We start from the raw sequence: 22,275 nt of genomic DNA, 5'->3' as shown, positions 1-22,275 counted from the left end.
TATTATCATACCAAATACCAAATGTATCTATGAACAAATGACGAAAGAGAAAAAGGCAAAAAAAATTAAAGTATTGAATTTTTTTTTAAATATATAATATAAAAATTGTAATATTTGCATTATAAGAATTAATATAATTAAAATAGTTTAAAATATAAGATCAAAATTGTATTGATTTGATTAAAAATGTTAAAGTGATTTGATATACAACATTTAAAAAAAAAATTGATTTAACAAAAATAATATATATATATTAATTCAAAATTATATATTAATAGAATAGGGTACGGTGAGAAAAGGATGTGTATATGTTTGTTGGTTGAAGCACAATAAATTTATAACTTTTTTAATTTACCGTATAAAATAATTTTTTTTTAAATCACAGTCTAACATGTAATTTTCCCTAGTAAAATATGGTAAAATCAGCATCAAATTGTGAAAAATAACGTGGTAAAATTGAAAACATTTGTTGAGATGTAGAAAGTATAGTGGAAATGAGCTCTTGACAGGAAGCCCGTCAGTCTATGAAAGCCATAGATTACTGACACATGTCTGTACTCTCTGTCTCTGTCTCTCCCTTTCTTTAAATCTCCAGCTTGTTGGACCCCTAATATACCTTCTTCCAGAGGAACCCAGACGATCTAGAGTCGAGTGATCTCACTAACAAAATTAAAATGGTCCGAAAGCGTTACGAACCACCCAAAACAGGTAATTCCCCAAACCAATTATAATTCTTATAACTTATTGGAGAAATCAAACTATAATTGGATATGATTTTGAGAAAATGATTTGTTTTCCCGTAACTTCTATACATTGCCCCCCAACTGTTTGATAAAATGTCTCCAATGGTTTCGACTGAATTTTTGTTGACCAAGCTTTTTTTTTTTTTTGGAAAACAATGTTCAGGGTGGGAGTGGGTCAAGTCCATAAATTACGATAAATACTTTGATAAAATAGGAGCAGGGAAAAGACATTACTTGTTCTGGAAACAATTTGGGAAGGGTCTCATGTACACCTACGCCTTAGCCGGTGCTTGTTGGTGGTACAACGAAGCGTCGCCGTTGGGGTGGTGGACGCTGAAGGTTCAGCCCAAGGAGGAGCGAGAGTTAGCACACTTGTATGAGAGGAGGAAGTTCCCTTATCCGGGAGACAAGGAAGCCATGGATGAGTTCATTACCAAGGGTGGAATGATAGGCACAGCAATTGGTCCGAAAGGGATTCCAGAGTTGGATAAAGATTCTTTGAACTTTCACAAGGAGCTGCAAGACAAGAAGCTGAATCAGGAAGCTCAGAAACTATGGTTCAGGATGAGGAATGAGGTCATTTCAGATCTTCATCAAAAGGGCTTTGATATAGAGTGAAGTTTGGTCATTTTTTGATGTTTTACCTACCTAACTAATAAGGTTTTCAACACAAATGGGAATAATCCATGGACCCGATCACTCCATCTGCCTAAGTTTTTTAAGTGTATTATGAAGATCTTGGAACTTGGAGTAAATGCTTTGTGTGGTCTTGACTCTTGTGAATCTTGATAGCGTTTCTCAACGGTGAGGTTGTCTTCAAATTTGATGAAGTTTATGGTCCTCATTATAAGGTTTTATATCTTGGTATAAATTCTTGCTCTATTGTGTTATATATTCGACTGGCTGAGTACGTAGAAGTTGATTAGACAAGTTCCTATCTCAGTTTATTAGCACCATCATCAAGTTCATTGGATGTCCAGCTACTTATGTTTATTGAAAGGAACAAGATAAAGTGGATTCAATTATTATATACTTGAAGATTATCAAAGAACTGATTCTAGGAAGTCAACATTTTTTTTAAACTACGTATCATACTTAATTTTATATTTTACAAAATTTACCGTATGCTAGATTTTTGTCAAATGTTATTATCAAAAAAGGAAGTCTGATATTTAATTAAAACTATGAGAGCTAAAATAATATTTTTACAATTATACTAAGTAATTAAACTAAAAGTTGAAGACATATACATTTAAAAAATTGAGCAAAATTCAGAAATGTATTGTGTAAATAAAAATAAAAATAAATTGTTAGAATTTTCTAATTCATAAGACTAAATCTAGTATTGAAAAGTTCAAAATAGTACATTTTTATCTTTTCTTTGCAGGGAATGATGAAAAGAATTTGTTATATAGAGAGATAACAGTAGACTAGTACAATACTTTAACAAAGCGCAAGAACACAATCTTATTCCTTTTCGGTCTAACAAGTGATGAACAACCTACACAGAACAAAGCTTCTCGTCGGTCTCATAGTCTCAATGATCAAAGAGTAGCTAGAATAAAAAGATTTATCGTTATTGCAAGTAAGCTTGAAACAAGTTGTCATTTACCATGTATCGGTTGTTGTGCAACTCTTTTAAACCATGTCAGTAATTTTTTCTTGAAGTTAACTCACCAATTCACATATCTGGGCAGAACGAAAAAATTCCAGCCCCAACTTAACATGTTAGAGAAACTAATGATTTAACCAAGGCAACAAACAGACCAATAACACCGAATGAGATTGAGTGAAAAACAAGCATTGTTAAAGATAAAAAAAACTAGTACACTAGTCATTAAATCTCGTAGCTGGATTCCTAAAATGTATTATTTCGTACAAATATGGAAATGGAGAACCCATGTCTGAGGATAAGGACGACACAAACATAGATGCATCGAGGTAAATTTTGCTGAAAGGACAGGCGTGGGAAACTGAATGAAAAGCCAGGGGGAAAGTGTGAGGAAATGAAAAGAAAACAAAAATTAATTTGCCCCCCAAAAAAATGAATTTTCATTGTTTTAAAGTTTTGCTTAGCATTGGGCATAAATAACGGTCCTAAGTCTGAACTTTATCACATCAAATTCCATTAGAGGGCAATCACAAACTCTGAATTGTAACTGGTAAGTTCTGCATATACTTGCAAATTAAAATATTTCCATTGGATATTGCCCATGAGTCGATTTTGTATTGTCTCTTGCTGCCTGCGTCTCTGATGGCTTTCAAGATGGTTGTGCCCAAAATGTACAAAACTTCGATGCAGAATATGTAATGCATGCCTAAATAAATGTAGACATACAGAATTAATCTGTAAATGCTTGTCTGGACAAACTAAAAGGGGTCATTATGATTTAAAAAATGCTGTTGAACCTACAACTCTAGGTTTCAAGTGAACTGTTGATTTTGAAAGCTTTAAATTACTATCACTGTCTAAACTTTAATGCTTATGAGTTACACTCAAGACACAGCATAATTAAGGCTGAAGCACGCAAACTTGGCAAGAGGCGCTATCTAGGTAGTTATAACGTAGACAAGTCCCAACTTGTTCTGTAATGTAATCCAATTAATATATTGGCACACATAAACCAATTGTTATGCAGCCACTATTTACATGGCCAAGTAGCAGTACCCTCTACACTGATACGCAAGACCATCAGCGTTGACTTCGTGTAAGGCTGTAACAAGAGTGTTTTCAGCTTTTATATCTAATGGAATTAAAAAGGTTTACTATTCTTGTACAGAACCACGGATTTGCAGCTGCAACTTTTCTTTGGAGTAGAATCTTTGGAAAGGCTTCAATCTCTCGTAGGAATAAGGTTGATTGATTGATATTAGGGTAAGAAAAGTTGGCAAATGATCGCTAAAACAAATAAGCTTAATGACCAAAAAATTAAATAAAAAACTTATTGTCAACCTCTTTGGTCAAAGCAGTAGAATAATGATGATAAGCATACCTATATTGAAGCTAGAAGATAAAAGAACTGATTTCCTTTTACCACTACCGGTGTGAGAAAAAAAATAAAATGATATGCCGTGAAATAACAATATAATATGTTTTAGTAAAGAAAAACCAGCACATAACTTTTATGAATTTACAACATGAATTAATACTTGGAAACAAGTGAGAAACCTTTACAAAACATTCTTGGCCATCGAATGTGAGTTCTTTAGCCTACTCTTTCCTGATTGACTTCTCCTGTAGCTTCTCAATGGAGTCAAGTAGAACCTTAATAGACCATTGTCGACGTTATTGGGTGAATACCGGGCACTCCGGTTACGCGGCAACGAAAACTCTTCTCTTCTCTTAACGAAACTGCCTCTGGTCTCACCACCATTCGAATTACTCAACAAACCATCAATTTTGCAGGTGGGTTTTCGACAGCTAACACTATAGCTACGTATAAGCTTCTGACTTACAGATCCATTGGCTTCTCCATTAGCCACTCTCCTCAGCTTCTTCCATGAATCCGCCACCGTGGGATCAGCCACATTCCCTCTAACTAAAATATCTCCTTCATCAAGACCACACTTGGGTTGATCACCTCGCTGCTTCTGCATCAGGTTCAGACCCCACAAGTTCCACTTTCTCTGCCACCCTTGTGATTTCTTCAACCCCTTTTGAGAAAGCCCACTTGGAGGAACCAAATCCGCAGCATCCTTAGATGAAGCTGATTCAACACTCTCCGAGCTCTCATCTTTGACAGATTTCAACTTGGCATCCCTCAAGTCTCTATTCGTGATAAGCAATTTCGCGCCAAAGAACAATTCAGTCGTCGCCGGAGAGACCTTAGCGTTCGAATTCAACTTCAAGTCGTCAACTTCAGCTAAAACCCCTTTCCTATGCAGAGAGTTTGAGCAATCGAAACTCCTCCTGCGCCTCTGCAAAGGCAGACTCTCCGAATTGTAGTAATCTTTTGTTTGGGCTGAACCACCGGGACTCATTTCGCCATCTTCGACCAAGTTGTCGGTTACCCAATTCTCATTTTCGCCGTCGGAAAGCTTGGTGTCCTCAACAACCGAGACCATTGGAGTTAGACGTGGGTATGCAGCTCTGCCAATCAAATATGCATCCCAAGAGGCTCTTGGCTCATCATAGGAATACCTGTATTCGTCCAATGACATTCGACCGGCGTCCATGGATAATCTTGGATCGGTGTCACAAGATCTACGTCCCATCCCGTAGTCTCCGATCTCTGATTGGGTTTCTCTCAAACGCCTCGGACTACATCTCTCAACCCCCAAAACCCCACCGCCATTGTCGTCGTCGATGAGCTTCTTGGGCTTGGTTTTTCGCCGCCATTTCCTCAACTTCTTGCTCAAACCAGACGCCGCTACCCAAAATGTCCCCGCAATGTCCTTCAAATCCCTCCCTGTACCTTTCTTTTTCTTGCATTCGAGATCTATAAACTCCTTCATCGTCTTCGACTCAAAGCCATCTTCCTCAACCCGAACTTCACGCTCAGAAACCCTAATCGCACCCTCATTCCCGTTCTCGTTCCCGTCCCCGTGCTCTTCTTTTAACTTGAACCCTAGATTCCCCAACTCAACCTCGAACTTTCCGGCCGTACCTTTCCTCTCGTCGTCAAGATTAAAGAGGTTCCACAAACTGTTTCGAGCTTGAGCCCTAACGTCGCACGACCTGCGTCTCGTAGGGTCAGGAGGGTTCGCAAAGACCTCAGACTTGGGTCCAGAGCAGGATTTACTTCGACGGAGCTCCGACCCGGAAGAAGATGCAGCACCGGCAGCAGCTTGGTTCCGGGTGGGAGTATCGTTGTTGACGGCGGCTTCGATGCCGGCGAGGCGTTCTCGGAGGCATGAAGCGCAGAATCCAGTAATGGGTATGCTAGGATGACGGTGACAGGTGGAAATACGTCGAGACTGAGACTGAGCCTGAGCTTGAGGTTGAGGTGGGATGACAGCCATGGCTACAAGAAGTACAGTAGGTCTGGAATGGTGGGTTCAGAGTGCATTTTGAGGAGTATAAGAAAGTGGGGACTGAAACGAAAGTGAGAGAGAGACAATGCAAATGCAGAAGGGAGCAAAAAAGAGAAGAGAAGGAAAAAGAAGATGAAAAGAAAAGCTGAAACCTCAGTTAAACCCCTTTCTCTCTCTAGATCTTATTTTTTATTTATTATTCCCAATGTATCTATGTAATTTATTTTTGGAAATTTATTTATTTAATATAAAAAAATATATATGGAAAGGTCACTCACCGACCTGAATTTTATTATCATTATTGTTTTTATTTTTATTAGGCTATACAGTAGAGCTGTGAGAGTCAACTGATAATTAAGGAACTTTATCAACTTTTCATCTGAATTTGTACCCAAATAAAAGTTATAAAGAACAGAGTTTATAAGACAATCTTAATTTGTATTTGCCGAGTAATTAGTACAAGACAACCTTTTTTGTTCTTGCTAATGCTATATGTGGCCAAAAAATAAAATGAAAAAAAGAATAACAGTAGTTTTTTTTTTTTTTGCGTGTGTGGCACTGATTTTGTAGTAGTCTTCTCAAGGTTATTTATTTTCCTCAAGTAGACCTCTGGCTGAAGTAAGAGCACATGTGATATGAAAATTCATAATTTTTATTTTCAGAAAATAGTGAATTCATGTGTGTTTTATTTTTATTTTTAACAAATGGAGAGCAGAGATTGCCCACAATGTGTTTGATAATTGGGCCCCGTAGAAACGACAGTAAACAAAATGCCAAAATCCAACGTCCACACTCTGCGCATAGGACGCCACCATCGGCATAGATATCCACAAATCATGTGTTCTTCCATAAGCTGTCTCACTTTATACAAGACATTTTGCCAACAAAAAAAAACCTTTTTTCTTCTTAATTTTATTGGACTTTAAACACTTCATTAACTGCAAAATCGAAATTCATTTAATCATCTCAACTTTGTTTAATGCCACATTAAATTTTTAGGGAAAAAATAAAAAGGGGGGTATTTGACAATAATTTCATGAACCAATTAAGTCAGAATATATCGGTTTTAAATTTGTAAAGGCTTTTTGTTTTTATGGTAATTATGTGCATTTATTTTTCCTTTGGTTTAGAGATTTTTAGGTGATCATATAATGGTGTGAGAAGGCTATTATGTTTGGGAAAATGGAAGGTTTTTTAATTATTTACTTAAAGATCATAAATCCTGGATTAAATTCTCATTCATTATAGTCTCAAATCAACTTGAAGTAATGCTTTCACACGTATTCCTATTAAAAAAAAGTTTAAAGTTTGCACTTTCGTTTTCTCCTAGTTCTCCATACCAAAGAAAAAGGTAACAAAATATAAGGGGCTTTATTCCACAAAAAGTTATGTAAGAATGTTAATGCTTTTATGTGACAATGAAGAATCATGTAATGCTTGTAATAGAAGGAAAGGTTAGAATTGAACCACTTTTCTAACCGATAAATATAATTAAAATTACTTTATCAATGTAACACGGATTTTTCTAGTTGTACTCCAATAAAATTATAATTATTTTCAAATTATACAATTATTTGCAAATTGATCGTTGTAGAATTTGATCTACAATTATAAATTTGGGCTTTATGAGCAACTTACAAAATTAAAAGATCATGACAACTGTACGCCCTAAATATCCACGGGTTATTAGTGAGTTGGAAAATGACATAATTATAGCAGCCACGTGGAAGCCACTTACCCGAAGCTGTTGTTATGGGTCTCTACCTCTCTAGCTCGAGATAGCCAGAGGTTTAGTGATTACTAAGGCATCGGGTCAGCAGTGTGGACACCACGGGCTGAGACTATATCAAGCTCGGGATACGAGCTTGAGGTGACACATCTGACCTCTTATAAAGTCAACCACGCAATGTAAACGTGCATATATTAGACATCACGTGTCTACTCCATTCCTGAATTCTCGGACACGCAGCATAAACGTGCGTGTTCAGGCACCCACGACTGGGTTGGGCCATGCGGCCCATTATCCCCCTTACCTATTGATTAGACCACACTTCATTGTCAGGTTTTATGAATTAATCATGAATGTCACAGAAGTGACATGATGGGTAAGAAAGTCACGGGATGACCCCCATTGCCAATACCCAGGTGCCCTCTCCCTATAAATATGGAGACCCTGAGAGTTGCAAGGGGTTGGCTTCTAATTTGTAAAGAAATACCCTGTAAGGAATATCAGAGATATATCAATAATATTGGCCGGTGGACTGGAAGGCTTTTAACCTTTGAACCACCTAAAAAAACTATTCGAGTTATAATTTTCCTCTGAGATCATTCATCTATTATGGTTCATTATTTAGCACTAATCCCTCTCCTTATTCATATAATTATCTGTTGTCGAAGAACCGCGTCAACAGTTTGGTGCTTTCATTGAGAGTTGTTAGATTGGTGCTATCGCAAACACCCAACCATGGTAGTTACTCACTCAAGACATGGTAACGAGGCGGACCAATGTGATGGGCAGGAGGTCCATCATGGCGTCATGTCCGATGATCAAAACCCTGAGGTTCAGCAGCGGCCGGGCAAGCAGCCGCTGGGCCAGGACGACACTGAAAGTTCGGCTCCCCGGCCCCGAACCCGGATTTCTACACTGCGGTAGAAATGGAAAATGCACAGTTGAGGAGTCAGCTGACGAAAGCAAACCAGCAGATTCAAGAGGTTTTGGCCCGGTTACCCCCTCTTACAACCGACGCTAACGTCGGAAAGAGGCATGGTGAGACTCATAAGTCCCGTCGGGGTAATCGGTCCAGGCCCAGTCGGTCGGTCAGACCCCCAACATCAAATTCTACTCCCACGTGGCACCACTGGGAAACCACATTTGAGGAACTTCCTAGGGCCGAGCAGCAGTTCAGCTGATCGGTCCAGACCTCAACTCCCAGCTCACTTCCGCCCTCGAGCGCACCCAGGAGGGCTCGAGGGAGCTCACGAAGGAGATCCGGGAAGGGCTCGCGACGACAGCCCGCCCCGGCCAGCCGTCTTGCACCCCACTCAGACCGCCGAGCACAGGACGCGGAGGACGGTAGAGCGGAGCGGCTGCGACCTAGCTTGATCCACCCTGGTGGGACTAGGATCGCGTTCCCGGTCAGGCATCCTCCTTCACCGATAAGATACCCGTCTCCTCCCCGTCCAGTCCGAGAAATCCTAGGTCATGGGAGTAGCAGGAGAAATCCTCCTTCCATCGGACCTTCCCATCGTAGTCGGGTGCCCAGAGAAGTCCCCGATCCTCATCCCCAGAGGCGGGCTCTGAGTTTCTCAAATGGAAGCTACTGGACCGGGAGTCGTCGAAGTGACATTTCCGGCAGAGACCTACGCCAATGCTTGAGCTCGGCGCAAAGTCCTCAGGCCGCCCCGAGGGGCGACCTCCGAGATCGTTTAAACTCTGAGAGAGGAGACCTAGTTGGAAATGGCAGCCGTGCTCGCCAAGGGGAAGGCTTGTCCGAAGTACGTGACAGCGGGAACGTCCCATATAGCCTATCTCAAGATAGGAGGGACAATAACCTGCCTAACGCGTACCATGGAACCGTAGCTGTTGAATAGCCTCGGAACAACCAAGGAAGTCAAGACAAAACCCTTGAGCGTCTGGCTCAGATGGAGGAGCTGATGAGGAAGCTCTTGTCGGAAAAAGAAAAAGATGAGTATGATTCAGGGGATGAACTCGAGCTCTTCGCCCCCAGCATAGCAGCAACGGCGTATCCACCTGGTTTCCATATGTCTCACTTGTCCAAGTTCAATGGAGACGGGGACCTGTCAGATCATCTGGGTATGTTCAACACCCGATGATGGCCCACAACATTGGTCCCGAGCTGAGATGTTTAATATTTCCTTCCACCTTGACTGGGCCGGCCAGGCAATGGTTCAAGCAGAGTAAAAAGCAATCCATCAGCTCGTGGAAAACCTTCTCTGCCGACTTCAAGAGAGCATTCCGAGCTTCACAGGCTGCCCGCGTCAAAGCCGACACCCTGGCAAACGTAAGGCAGCAGCCCGACAAGCCTCTGAAGGCTTACCAGAGCAGATTTGCGAACGTCGCTGCTCGAGCCAGAGACGCAGACGACAGCTCCAAGCTCATGGCCTTAAGGACTGGGATCCTCGTCGGAGGCGGACTCTAGGAAGAGATACAAAGAAAGGGAGTCATCACCGTAAACGAATTCCTAAATAGGGCCTAGGGATGGATCAACCTGGAGGAGGCGCGAGCATCAGCCGCGGGAACCAGCTAGGCCCCTGAACAGCCCGCTGGAGTCAGAACGGATGTCGTGACAGCGACACAGACCATTACACAGAATAACCAGTTTGGTGGAGGCAAGAGAAAAGGGAGCAGTGAGGGCGGCCAGCACGGCCCAAAGAAGAACAAGTCCGTAGAAAAATTTAAGCCGGTCTACGCGACTTATACCGAGCTCACACACACTAGGGAGAACATTTTCCTAGCAAACTCTGCTCGCCTCCCTTGGAAGAAGCCGGAATCATTGAAGCACCAGAAGGGTAAGCGAGACCCTTCCAAGTTTTGTCGGTTCAACAACGACATTGGCCACAACACCGATGATTGTAGGCACTTGAAGGATGAGATCAAGACTCTCATCAGAGCCGGACCCTTGGCTCAATATGCGCGGAATAGAGTTCCCCCCGGCCATCCAGCTCCGGAAGTCCCGATAAGTCAACTTGGATCTCGGGTAGATCAGGACATCCCTCCTCCCGTGATAGGAGGAGAGATCTCCATGATCTCCGGAGGCCCCCATCTGGCTGGCACAAGCAGAGGTGCCCAAAAGAGATATGTCAATGAACTTAAGGCTCATAATGGAGTGGAGTTTGTCCCTGAGCAACATCTACCTAAACAACAACGATTGGAGAGGCAACCAATCATATTCACCGAGGAAGATGCCAGCCACGTCCAGTTCCCTCATAACGACCCTCTGGTCGTAGCCGTTCAGCTCGCTAACCGGAGGGTTAGGAGAGTACTGGTCGATAATGGGAGCTCGGTGAACCTACTGTTCCGATCAACGCTGGAAAAGATGGGTTTATTTGTCACCGAGTTGAAAGCCACCTCCATGATGCTATAGGGATTCTCTGGAGAAGAGTCGACAGCAATAGGAACGATCGAGTTGGTGATCACCTTGGGAGAGGGACCTTGGACAGTCTCAAAACTCCTCAATTTTGTGGTCATCGATTGTCCCGCCGCATACAATGTTATTTTGGGCCGACCTACATTGATAGTGTTTGAAGCCGTAACCTCCATCCGCCACCTCGCGCTAAAATTCCCCTCTTCCTCGGGGATATGCACAGCCCGAGGTGATCAGCTTGCTGCCAGGGAATGCTACAACATTTCTATGAAGGGAAAATCAAAACCCGGGCAGGTAACGATGACCGTCCAGGACGGAAATGAGGAATCTCGGGAACTTGTGTCTAGTCCTGAGATTGAAAAACCTCAGAGTGCCAAAGGGGAGGATATCATCTTAAATAATGATATCGACCCCAGAGTAGGCGATGATAGGTCCGAGCTCCAGGCCATCGAAGAGCTCGAGGAGGTAAACATCGATCCACGAGATCCCTCGAAGGTGGTGAAGCTCGGGAAAAATCTATGTAGCGAAAGGAAGGCGGAGATGATTAAGTTTCTGTAGGAGAATTTAGACGTGTTCGCCTGGTCTCATGAAGACATGGTAGGGATCAGTCCGAGCATCATCATGCACACCCTCCACTTCGATAAAAGCGTGCCTGCGAAATCCCAGAAACAAAGGCGCCTGGGAACAACCCGAGCTGAGGCCCTAGAAGAGGAAGTAGCCCGGCTCCTAAAGTGCGGCTTTATCCGCGAGGCAAAGTTCCCGATCTAGGTCACCAATCCTGTATTGATCCCGAAGCCCAATGGAAAATGGCGGACCTGCATCGACTTCTCCAATCTGAACAAAGTCTACCCCAAATATTGCTTCCCCTTACCAAGGATCGACCAATTGGTAGACACCACGGCGGGGCACGAGCTCATGTCCTTTATGGATGCATACTCGGGCTATAATTAGATCGCCATGAATCCAACAGACCAGGAGCACACTAGCTTCATGACCCCAACTAGCGTTTATTGTTACAAGGTCATGCCCTTTGGGTTGAAGAACGCCGGAGCTACATACCAAAGGTTGGTAAATAGGATGTTTGCCAACCAGAACGGGAAGAACATGGAAGTGTATGTTGACGACATGCTGGTCAAGTCGAAAACTGCCAATAACCATGTTTCTGATCTGGAGGAATGCTTTAAGATATTAAGAGAATACGGCATGAGGCTTAACCCCCAAAAATGTACTTTCGGGGTCGCGTTAGGGAAATTCTTGGGTTTCATTGTCAATACCAGGGGGATAGGTGTTGGTTTTTATTGATCAAATCAGAGATTATACGCAACGGAACAACAATCAAATTGTCAGTTTAATCCCAAAAGATTTCTAGATCTACTTCTTCACATACATATATATATATATTGAATCAAAGACAAGAATAGAAAAATACCTCAGGTCCTTCCTTGCTGCTATCTTTTTGTATGGCTAAATCCTTGAGATCTCACACCAAGATCTTCCAAAATGTTCTCAGTACACAAAGAACGAGTGTGGGCTCGCTATACAAATAACAGGCAAAAAATTATTTATCAGATGTTCTCAACACATGAGATCTGATAAAGTTTGGACCTAGGTTTTGTGAAGAACAATGACTTTTGATTATCTCACTGTTCTCTTTCTCTGAGAGAGATTTCTAGATATTTTTCTATCCCTAAAAAGTTACGTTCTGTAAAACTGATATCATATATTTAATATATCAAATATATTAAAATATTTGTTATTTTAAACAAATTCAAAATAACTGATCAGTTATTAGATTTTTGTTTAAATAATAATATTTTAATCATATTAAAATATCTCATTATTTATTTAATATTTAAATAACTAAAATTGTGGAATCAAGAGATTGAACACACTCTCTTATGCGTGTAGCATAGTGATTGTGCACTATGCTACACGTGTACCACATGCCTGTGATGGCATGTGATTTTTCTCAATTTTTATTATTATTTAAATACCAAAAATCCCAAAAATAAATTAATTCAAAATTAATTATATTTCTGTTAAATCAAATAATTAATTAATTACACATAATTAAACAATAATTATGTTTGATACATAGAAAAATATTTTACTCATAACATAATTCCTTTTTGCCCATTTTTGTGTTTACCTTTGTCAGTGATTGTTTGAGCTTTTTCGGGGACCATGGACCTATAACATTAAGCTCCAATAAATAAACTAAATAATTAAACTCTTTAATCATAATAGTTAATTTATTAATTATGGTATTACTCCACTATAAATTCAGAATTGCACTCTTTATGTTATAGATATACTTTTACAGAAATCTTTTCTTAAGTCGTCCATTGATATAACCATCTTACAATAGTTCAACCCTTTAATTAATTAGTTCATAAATTAGAATGGAAGAATTACCATTTTACCTTTCTAATTTACTTCTTATTCCTTAAGTACCATTAATTCACTAGTGAATAATTAATCTATAATCTAATTATAGATTTGAGCTCAAAATCATTCAGTTCCAGAATTAACCCTTAAGGGAACTAATATACGATCCATTAGGAAAGATTAGATTCCGTATTGTTGATACATGTTCCCAGCCATCCATGATATTAAATCTCCAAAACAAAAGTCATTAGCCTCATTCTTTGAAGAGACCTTAACGAATGAATCAAACGATTTAATAAACATGAACAGGAGTTCATGAACACTCAGGATTTAGGTTGATCTATAAATAATCATCAGTTATGATATGAATTACAAGTCTTTATTGTTAAATGGTTTTTCGATAAAGACTTTAATTCATATCGGTCCATGTCAAATATAATTATATTATATAAAGCACCTTTACCGAGATGTCTTTCTACATCAATAATCCGAATCTAGATTATTTGTATAATTATGATACTCAATAAACCGTACTTACAACTCCAATTAAAGAATTCCATAACTTTAATTTGTTGTTGTTGACTATTTTTATTCATTCATGTGATCTTAATTCTCTCGTACTAATACAAGATCACATCCTCAATAATGAATATGGAATTTTTCTGATATTTACAAAATTATTCAAACAATAATTTAACAATCTAAATATAACAATAATAATAAACCATTGATATTTATTTATTCACAGAAAAACAAATGTCTTTACATGCTTTTAGGACACACTCCTAACAATCTCCCACTTGTACTTAAAGCAAGTGAGGCATTTCTCTCAATCCCATATTACGTACATGACCCTCGAATTGCTTTGATGGAAGCGTCTTCGTGAATGGGTCCGCCAGGTTGTGTTCTGATGCGATTTTCAGAATGGTCACATCTCCTCTATGTACGATTTCTCTGACTAAGTGGTATTTGCGCTCTATATGCTTTCCCCTCTTGTGGCTTCTTGGTTCTTTAGAATTGGCCACTGCTCCATTGTTATCACAGTAAAGAACAAGTGGTTTCTCCACTTTTGGAACTACTTCCAAATCTGTGTAGAACTTTTTCAGCCAAACTGCTTCCTTAGCTGCTTCACAAGCTGCTATGTATTCAGCTTCCATGGTTGAATTAGCTATACTGGATTGCTTAATGCTTCTCCAGACAACTGCTCCACCACCAAGAGTGAATACTGACCCAGAAGTAGACTTTCTACTATCCTTGTCAGATTGAAAATCTAAGTCAGTGTATCCAGTAGGTTCGAGGTCACTACTCGAATATACTAGCATATAGTCTCTCGTTCTCCTAGGATACTTGAGAATATTCTTTACTGCAATCCAGGATTGGATTGATAACGGCTGACTATCCCTATTGCATAACAAATGTCAGGTCTTGTACACACATGGCGTACATCAGACTGCTTACTGCTGAGGCATAGGGATACTGTCTCATGACTTCCTTTTCCTGAGGTGTTTTGAGACACTACTCTTTGGAAAGGAATACTCCAGAATGGGTTGGCATATCACCCTTTTTGGAGTTTTGCTTATTAAAGCGTTTTAGCACCTTATCAATATAAGTTGCTTGAGATAGTGCCTAAGTTTTGTTCTGTCTATCTCTAAGAATCTTAATGCCCAGAACATACTTGGCTTCTCCCAAATCTTACATTTGGAATTGTTCAGCTAACCAGTTCTTTACATTTGATAATGTCACTACATCATCCCCAATGAGTAGGATATCATCAACATAAAGAACGAGGAATACTACTATACCATCTTTGATTTTCTTATAGACATAAAGATCGTCAACATTTTGTTCAATAACCAAATGTTTTTCTTGTGTCATCAAATCTAAGATTCCAAGATCTAGAAGCTTGTTTGAGTCCATGAATGGACCTAAGAAGCTTGCAAACCTTTTGCTCTTGATCTTTTAATTCGAACCCTTCTAGTTGAGACATGTAAATGGTTTTGTCAAGGTAGCCATTCAGAAAAGCTGTTTTGACATCCATTTGCCAGATCTCATAATCCATGCATGCAGCTATGGACAAGAGTATATGAATGGATTTTAGCATGGCTAATGGAGAAAGGGTTTCTTCATAGGCAACCCATTCTTACAGGAGAAAAGGTTTCTTCATAGTCAATCCCTTCTGTTATACCCAAAAATTGGAGAATGCATCCTAGGAGGCTAAGGAGAATGCATTCTAGGAGAGCTAAGGGGAGTGGTCCTAGGAGAACCCAAGGAGGATGTGGTCCTAGGAGACCCCAAGAGAGTGATCCTAGGAGAACCCAAGGATGAGGTCCGAGGAGAACTCAAGAAAGTGGTCTTAGGAGACCCCAAGAAGAGAGTGATCCTAGGAAACCCCAAGGAGGATGTGGTCCTAGGAGACCCCAAGGGTGTGTTTGAGGTAAGCCTCCCAAGGTTTCCTAAGTGTTGGCTCGAACGTGTCCAAGGTAGGTAGCTAAGGAGGAGGAGTCCCATGCAAGTCAAGAGTGGAGACTTAGTTTTTGACAAGGAGAGCCTACTCAATGTCCATGCTTGGGAGATGCTAAAGGAGAATGCCTTGAACTTGTCCAAGGTAAGATGTCAAGGAGGATGCCTCGGACTACCTTGGTCCGAGGAGAAAGCCATCATGTCCGATCGGACATGTCATGGAGGAGGTTGCCTCAAAGTTGTTCGAGGTGAGAAACAAGAGAATTGCCTCGGACCTACCCGAGGTGAGGTGCCAAGGGAGTTGGCTCGGACCACCTTGGTCCGAGGAGAGCCAAGCATGCATATACCACCTTTGGTCCAAGGAAAGCTTGAAGGAGTAATCAACATGCGTGTGAGACTACGTCAAAGTCCCCAGAACGACTCTAGCAAGAATTGGTCTAGGCACCCGGGAATCTCTCATTTCTCACTCAAATTGAGGAATTAGTTGTATTTTAAATATTTCTTGTAATATAAATATAAGATGAATAATAAAATATCCCTATCGGAAGGGGATATCAGTTGAGGATCCCAGGCCTATAAATAGAGAGCTTATGGGATGAGAGAGGGGTCTTCTTCTGCTTCTTCTTTCTAGAGAGAGAAAATTGGGACTGTGTATTCTAGAGAGAGAAAGTTGGGTCTGAGTATTCTAGAGAGAGAATTCTTGTATTTTTGCAATCTGTACTGAAGAAACTCAATTGGCTCAGTCCATCTGATCTTGAGTACAGATCTATAAATCACAACTCTAAGTGGATTAGGCTATTACCGACAATCGGGGCTGAACCACTATAAAAATCTCCTGTGTTATTTGCTTTTCTTGTTTAAACCGTCTGTGTCGTTTTTATTTCTCTTGAAGGCTTGTCGTATTTGACGTTCTCACGTCGTTGGCTAAAAACGCAGTCAACACCTTCTTTCTGTGTGTAACCTTTTGGCTACAAGCCTTGCTTTGAAAGTCTCTACTTTCCCATTCGCTCATCTTTTCTTCTTGAATATCCACTTGCAACCAATGGCTTTGATATTCTCAGGTGGATCTTCAAGAATCCCAGACAGAATTGGAATACATCGATTCCATTTCTTGGTTCATGGCTTCTTGCCATTTTTCCTCGTCAGAATGATTCATTGCATCTTCAAATGTCAATGAATCATCTTTGTTTGTGTCAGACACAAGCATTTGAACTCCGTGTTCATAGCGTGTGGGTTACTTACTAACCCTCCCACTACGATGAGGTTCTCTACTACTCTGACTAGAACTAGTAGTTTCCTGTTGTCGTTTTTCATTGGTTATTGTTAGTGACTTTGCAACTTCATTCGAGATCATCTCCTCCAGTACAACCTTACTGCGAGGTTTGTGGTCATTAACATAGTCTTATTCAAGAAAAGTTGCATTTGTCAATACAAATGTTTTATTTTCTTTTTGGACTATCGAAAATTCCACTTCTAGTCTCTTTGGAATATCCCACAAACATACACACTTCAGAGCGCATTTCCAACTTCCCGGTCTTCCTTTTAAGCACGTATGCATGACACTCCCAAATTCTAAAATGGTTTAAACTAAGTTTACAACCATTCCATAATTCTATGGATGTCTTTTGGATAGACTTAGGTGGAACATCATTCAATGTGTATAGAACACATTGAATCGTATAGCCCCTAAATGACAGTGGTAATGATGAGAAACTCATCATTCATCTAACCATATCTAATAACGTTCTATTCTGACTATCTGAAACATCATTTTACTGTGTTGTTTCAGGTGTAGTGAGTTGGAATTGAATGCCATGCTCACGTTGATGGTTCTTGAATTCACAGTCCAAGTACTCTCTTCCTCGATCAGATCGAAGTGCTTTTAAGTGATTTACCTAATTATTTTTTAGCCTCTGCTTGAAATTCTTTGAACTTTCCAAAAGTTTCAGATTTTTTTTGCATTAAGTATAGGTAACCATATCTTGAATAATCGTCAATTAAAGTGATGAAATATTCACAACCTCCTCTTGCTTGTACATTAAGTGGATTGCAACATCCATATGTACTAGCTGAAGTGGTTCTGTGGCTCTTGAACCTTTATCAGAGAAAAGTCTCTTGGTCATTTTGTTTTCTAGACAGGATTTACAAACAGGGAGAGACCCAATAGATAGTTCTCTTAAAGGACTATCCTTTACAAGCCTATTTATTCTGTTTAGGCCAATATGGTCCAATCTCAAGTGCCACAGATATGTCTCACTATTGGAATCAGTTAAATAGATCTAGGATTAATTGTGTTAAATAATTCAGAATTATAAAAAAAATTGTCATTCAATATAAGTATGTAAACTTTGTTTATCCCAAAGCATTTGCATAACAAATAAATAGATAATTTCTTTAAATAATAACTACTTTATTAATAAAAGAAATAAATGTTATGCAAAAATAGAAATAAGTTTCCAAACATTAATAATAAAAATTACTAACAATAAACTAAATTTCTAGACTGTAGTTTTCTTTGTTCAAAGAAATCTAAAATTTCTAAAACAAAATAAAGAAATTTAAATTGTTCAACTAACAATAAAATTACTAAATAAAAACTACTGCTCTCCAACTTCTCCAGCTCCTTACTTGCTACCAAAATCCTCATCAGTCTCTTCCTCCTTTTCAGGGTTCTGATTCTGTAAAAGGAAAGACAAAATAAAAATAGATTAGTGGCATGTATTTTTGAATCTACTATCCAACACGGACGCCCTCGCAAAGCTCGCTACCTTCGGGGAGGCGGAGACCTTGGGGTTAGTACCGGTAGAGTTCTTGGAAAAGCCAAGCATAGAGGAAGTCGGGGCGGAGGTCGAGATGATCGACGCCAGACCGACCTGGATGACCCCTGATAACTCTACAAAATTGAGTTATTTTACCATTTTTTATTTGCTAATTGTTGCTTAGTTCTTGAGTTCTTAATTAATTTATTAAGTTTTTAAGTAATTTTGAATTTATTAGTCTTATCATGATTTTATATACTTTTGTGTATTTTTATAGCTATTTTATTATAATATGTTGTAGTTTAATTATTTGAAATTAGTATTTTTAGATTAAAAGTTAAAAAAATGTAATTTTATGGAACTTAATTGCCAAAGTAGATTAAATTTTAATTAATATTTTCATGGATTTAATATGGCTTACTTTGTAATTGAAAATATTTTATTATAATTTAATATTTACTTATTTTGTAGGATGAGCTTTGCATTTTTTTTATGCTTGAAGAGATAAAAGTGTAGTTTTGAAAGAAAAAATAACAAAAGAAATATGGCATTTTTGAAAACATCCTTGCCTTGTCCCAGCCGGCCCAACAGCAACTCAGCCCAGGCCCGTGCCTCCTGCCCAGGCCTAGGCGTGCACCTTCTCAGCAGCTCCTCTTCAACCTCTGCACCCGAACCTCCAGCAGCACACCCACACGCCTGGCTATCTCAGCTGCCGCCACCTGTCCCAGCTCTCCTCAGCACTCAGCATCACCCCAATGCCCAGCAGCATCAAGTTCATCAATCAGCCGTACCTCCCAACTCCACAAGCCCAGAAGCTTCAGGCCCAAGCCCAGCTGAAACCCAGGCTGCCATTTCCCTTCTAGAGCCCATAAATTGTCTAAGTGTACTTTTTGTCCCCTATGTCCAAAATGCCAACTCTTTACCCAAAATCATCATCACTCCTACAATTTACCCCTATTTACCATATTATTATTAATTTAATCAAGTTACTTAATTTAAATTGATTATTTTAATAATCTCATTTTGGCTATAAATAAGGGTTTTGAAGACCATTTTTGGGTGTTTAATTTTTTGTTACCATCTTCTTTTCTCCCATTTTCTCTCTACCATTCTCTCCTCCATTTTGGGTTTTTCAAGAGCATTTTGCAAGTATGTATGTCATTTATTTTGTAATTTCTACTCTAGTTATGTGCTTCTAATCTTTTTCATAAGATTATTAAGATCATGATGAAACAACTTGTAACTAGGTAATATTTATGTTGTATGTTGATTTCCATTGTAATGCAACAAGTTTATGGATTTTTCTTCTTCATACATGTCTTTCATCTTTAATATCTCATATTTTGGATTGTTAGATAATATTTACACTTTGTTCTTCATTAGTGCAAAAACATAATATTCTTTGTGTAAGATGTGTCATTAAATTGTACACATCCATGCTTAGAACAAAAATATTATGTTTTGCCTTATAAATAATGTTCATTGATTTATTTGTTATTTCATTAGATTGATTTACACTAAATGCTTTGAAATTATAATTTTGAAAAGTGAAGAAAAATCCTATCTTTTTAGAAGTAATTTGTGCTTAAAATTATAAATCTATTTGGAAAATGATAGTTTAAATTATTTTAACTATCACTAAAACTTGAGAATCAATATACTAATAAATATTATTAAACTTACATTTTGTGGATTCTATTATCTTAATAATCTTTTCTTTTAACACTTATTGTCAAATCATTATTGGTTTATTTTCATTCTCTTAAATAGCTTTATCTTTCAATCTTTTATTTTATGTTCATAATATTAAAACTCATCAGTTTTTGGAGCTAGGTCAGAATTTATTACTTTTGATTTAAAATAGTTTATTTTTTTATTTTTTTTTTATTTTAGACAACTCATTTGGGTTCGATCTCGTGCTTACACGAAAACTATTCTATAAATACGATTCGTGCGCTTGCGAGTATAAATATTTAAAACATACCCGTTTTGGGTCCATCAATTTTTTGGCGCCGTTGTCGGGGAGTTGCAAGAAAAAAGAAACAAAATTTATCTCAAAGTTAGTAAATTCTTCTACTAGTTATTTTAATTTTTGCTCTTAAAAAAAAAAGAAAAAAAAACTATATATACAAAAATATAAAAAAATATATATATCTATAAAAAAAAAAGATAAAAAGAAAATTTGGGACGGTTCTACCACCCATAAAAAAAATTTACTTATATATTTATATTTATTGTTTTTTTTAGTTGACGGCACTTGTGCCTCCTATCTATCTTTTTATTTTTTTTAGTCGATGGCACTTGTGCCTCCTAATTTTGTTCTAATTATTTTATTTCTTGTATTTCTTTGTTAGTTGACGGCACTTGTGCCTCCTAACATTTGTTGTAATTTCCTTTATTTATCTTTTTGTAATTTTTATTTTATTTAATTTCCGCAAATTACTAGTTGATGACAATTTTACCTCCTAGTCTTTTATCTTATGTTTTAGTTGATGGCACTTGTGCCTCCTAATTTTTACCTTAATTTTGTTATGGTTGATGGCATGCTATGCCTCCCTACTCTTGCCTAAATTTTAGTTTTATTTAATTTTGCCTTATTTTTCTTGACCTTTTATCATATTATTCTATAATTGTAAAAAATACTTGAAAAAAAAAACCTAAATCTTGTCCTTTCACCATAAGCAATTTTTGCTTAAAGGAAATTTGAAAAAAATTCCCAATCCGCCGCTACTAATTAACCTCGGGGAGTTGTTAGTAGTGCGCGAGTAAGTGGAATCAAATAGGCCTGGGGACAAGTAAACCATAGGAATTATATTGTTGTGAAATCTCTAAAAATTCTAAGTATGCTCTGTGGTTGCGGTTTTAACTGATCTTCCACATCAGAAAATTGCTTGTTTGAGATTATCCTTGTTGCCTTGTTTGTGAAAATTGTATGCATCATTGGGAACATAACTCTAAAAAGCGATTAGTAAAAAGAAGTTTATCTTTGTTTGAAATTGAAAGTGTTAGTAAAAATTTGAGCATCATTGAACCTATTGCTAATCCTGTTGATGAAAATGTTGTGCCTGAAAAAATTTTGCTTGAATATTTTACACCTATTTCATCTAATGCTCCTTCATGCATTGTTTTACCTACAACTTCTGCCACTCATTTTGAGCTTAAACCAGCAATCATTCAATTGTTGCCATCTTTTTATGGGTTAGATAGAGAGGATCCTTACATGCATGTCAAAATTTTCTTAGAAATTTGCTCAACATTTAAATTTCAAAAAATTTCTGATGAGTCGGTCAAACTAAGATTGTTTCCTTTTTCATTAAAAGATAAATCAAAAGCTTGGTTAAATTCCCTTCCCACAGGGTCTATAAATACATGGGATCAACTTTATAATAAATTCTTGCTGAAATTTTTTCCTATGTCTAAAACTGATAGTCTAAGGAGAGAAATCTCCGAGTTTTTTCAAAAAGATAATGAAGAGTTTTATGAATGTTGGGAAAGATTTAAAGATTTATTATTAAAATGTTCTCATCATGGTTTTGAAAAATGGAGACTTGTAAAATATTTTTATGATGGTTTGACTCCCTCTAATCGTCAAATGATTCAATCTATGCATACTGGAAATTTTTTAAAATTTTAAGGACAAGAGGCGTGGGACGCCCTTGAAGATTTATCTGTCAATTCACAACAATGGAATTATTTTGATCCTAGGTCTAGGTCAAATAATTCATCAAAAAGAGGAGGAAGGTATGAAGTAAAAGAAGAATTAGACTTAAGAACATCCTTAGACAAATTAGCGAGAAAAGTAGAAGCTTTAGCCATAAGCCAAACTATAAACTCTCCAATACAACC

General features: G+C 38.3%; 2 protein-coding genes and 1 non-coding gene across 3 annotated transcripts; 1 reads left to right on the top strand and 2 right to left on the bottom strand.

The window, feature by feature from the left end:
• The first annotated feature begins 477 nt into the window (after positions 1–477).
• LOC133791211 (uncharacterized) lies at positions 478–1,794 on the top strand. Its single transcript, XM_062229138.1, has 2 exons — positions 478–708; positions 907–1,794. The coding sequence occupies exons 1-2, from the start codon at positions 675–677 to the stop codon at positions 1,359–1,361; spliced, it is 489 nt and encodes a 162-aa protein (XP_062085122.1). The 5' UTR covers positions 478–674; the 3' UTR covers positions 1,362–1,794.
• A 1,961-nt stretch (positions 1,795–3,755) lies between these two features.
• Positions 3,756–5,929, bottom strand: LOC133791210 (protein OCTOPUS-like). The gene has a single exon (XM_062229137.1). The coding sequence runs from the start codon at positions 5,703–5,705 to the stop codon at positions 3,915–3,917; it is 1,791 nt and encodes a 596-aa protein (XP_062085121.1). The 5' UTR covers positions 5,706–5,929; the 3' UTR covers positions 3,756–3,914.
• A 15,927-nt stretch (positions 5,930–21,856) lies between these two features.
• On the bottom strand, positions 21,857–21,963 carry LOC133793094 (small nucleolar RNA R71). The gene has a single exon (XR_009874555.1). It is a non-coding gene; the product is annotated as a small nucleolar RNA R71 (small nucleolar RNA).
• Between the last annotated feature and the right edge of the window lie 312 nt (positions 21,964–22,275).

This window comes from Humulus lupulus, chromosome 7 (assembly GCF_963169125.1).
Source record: "Humulus lupulus chromosome 7, drHumLupu1.1, whole genome shotgun sequence".
Taxonomy (NCBI): Eukaryota; Viridiplantae; Streptophyta; class Magnoliopsida; order Rosales; family Cannabaceae; genus Humulus; species Humulus lupulus.
Note: the sequence above shows the minus strand (reverse complement) of the source record. Positions and strands in the feature narration are given on the sequence as shown.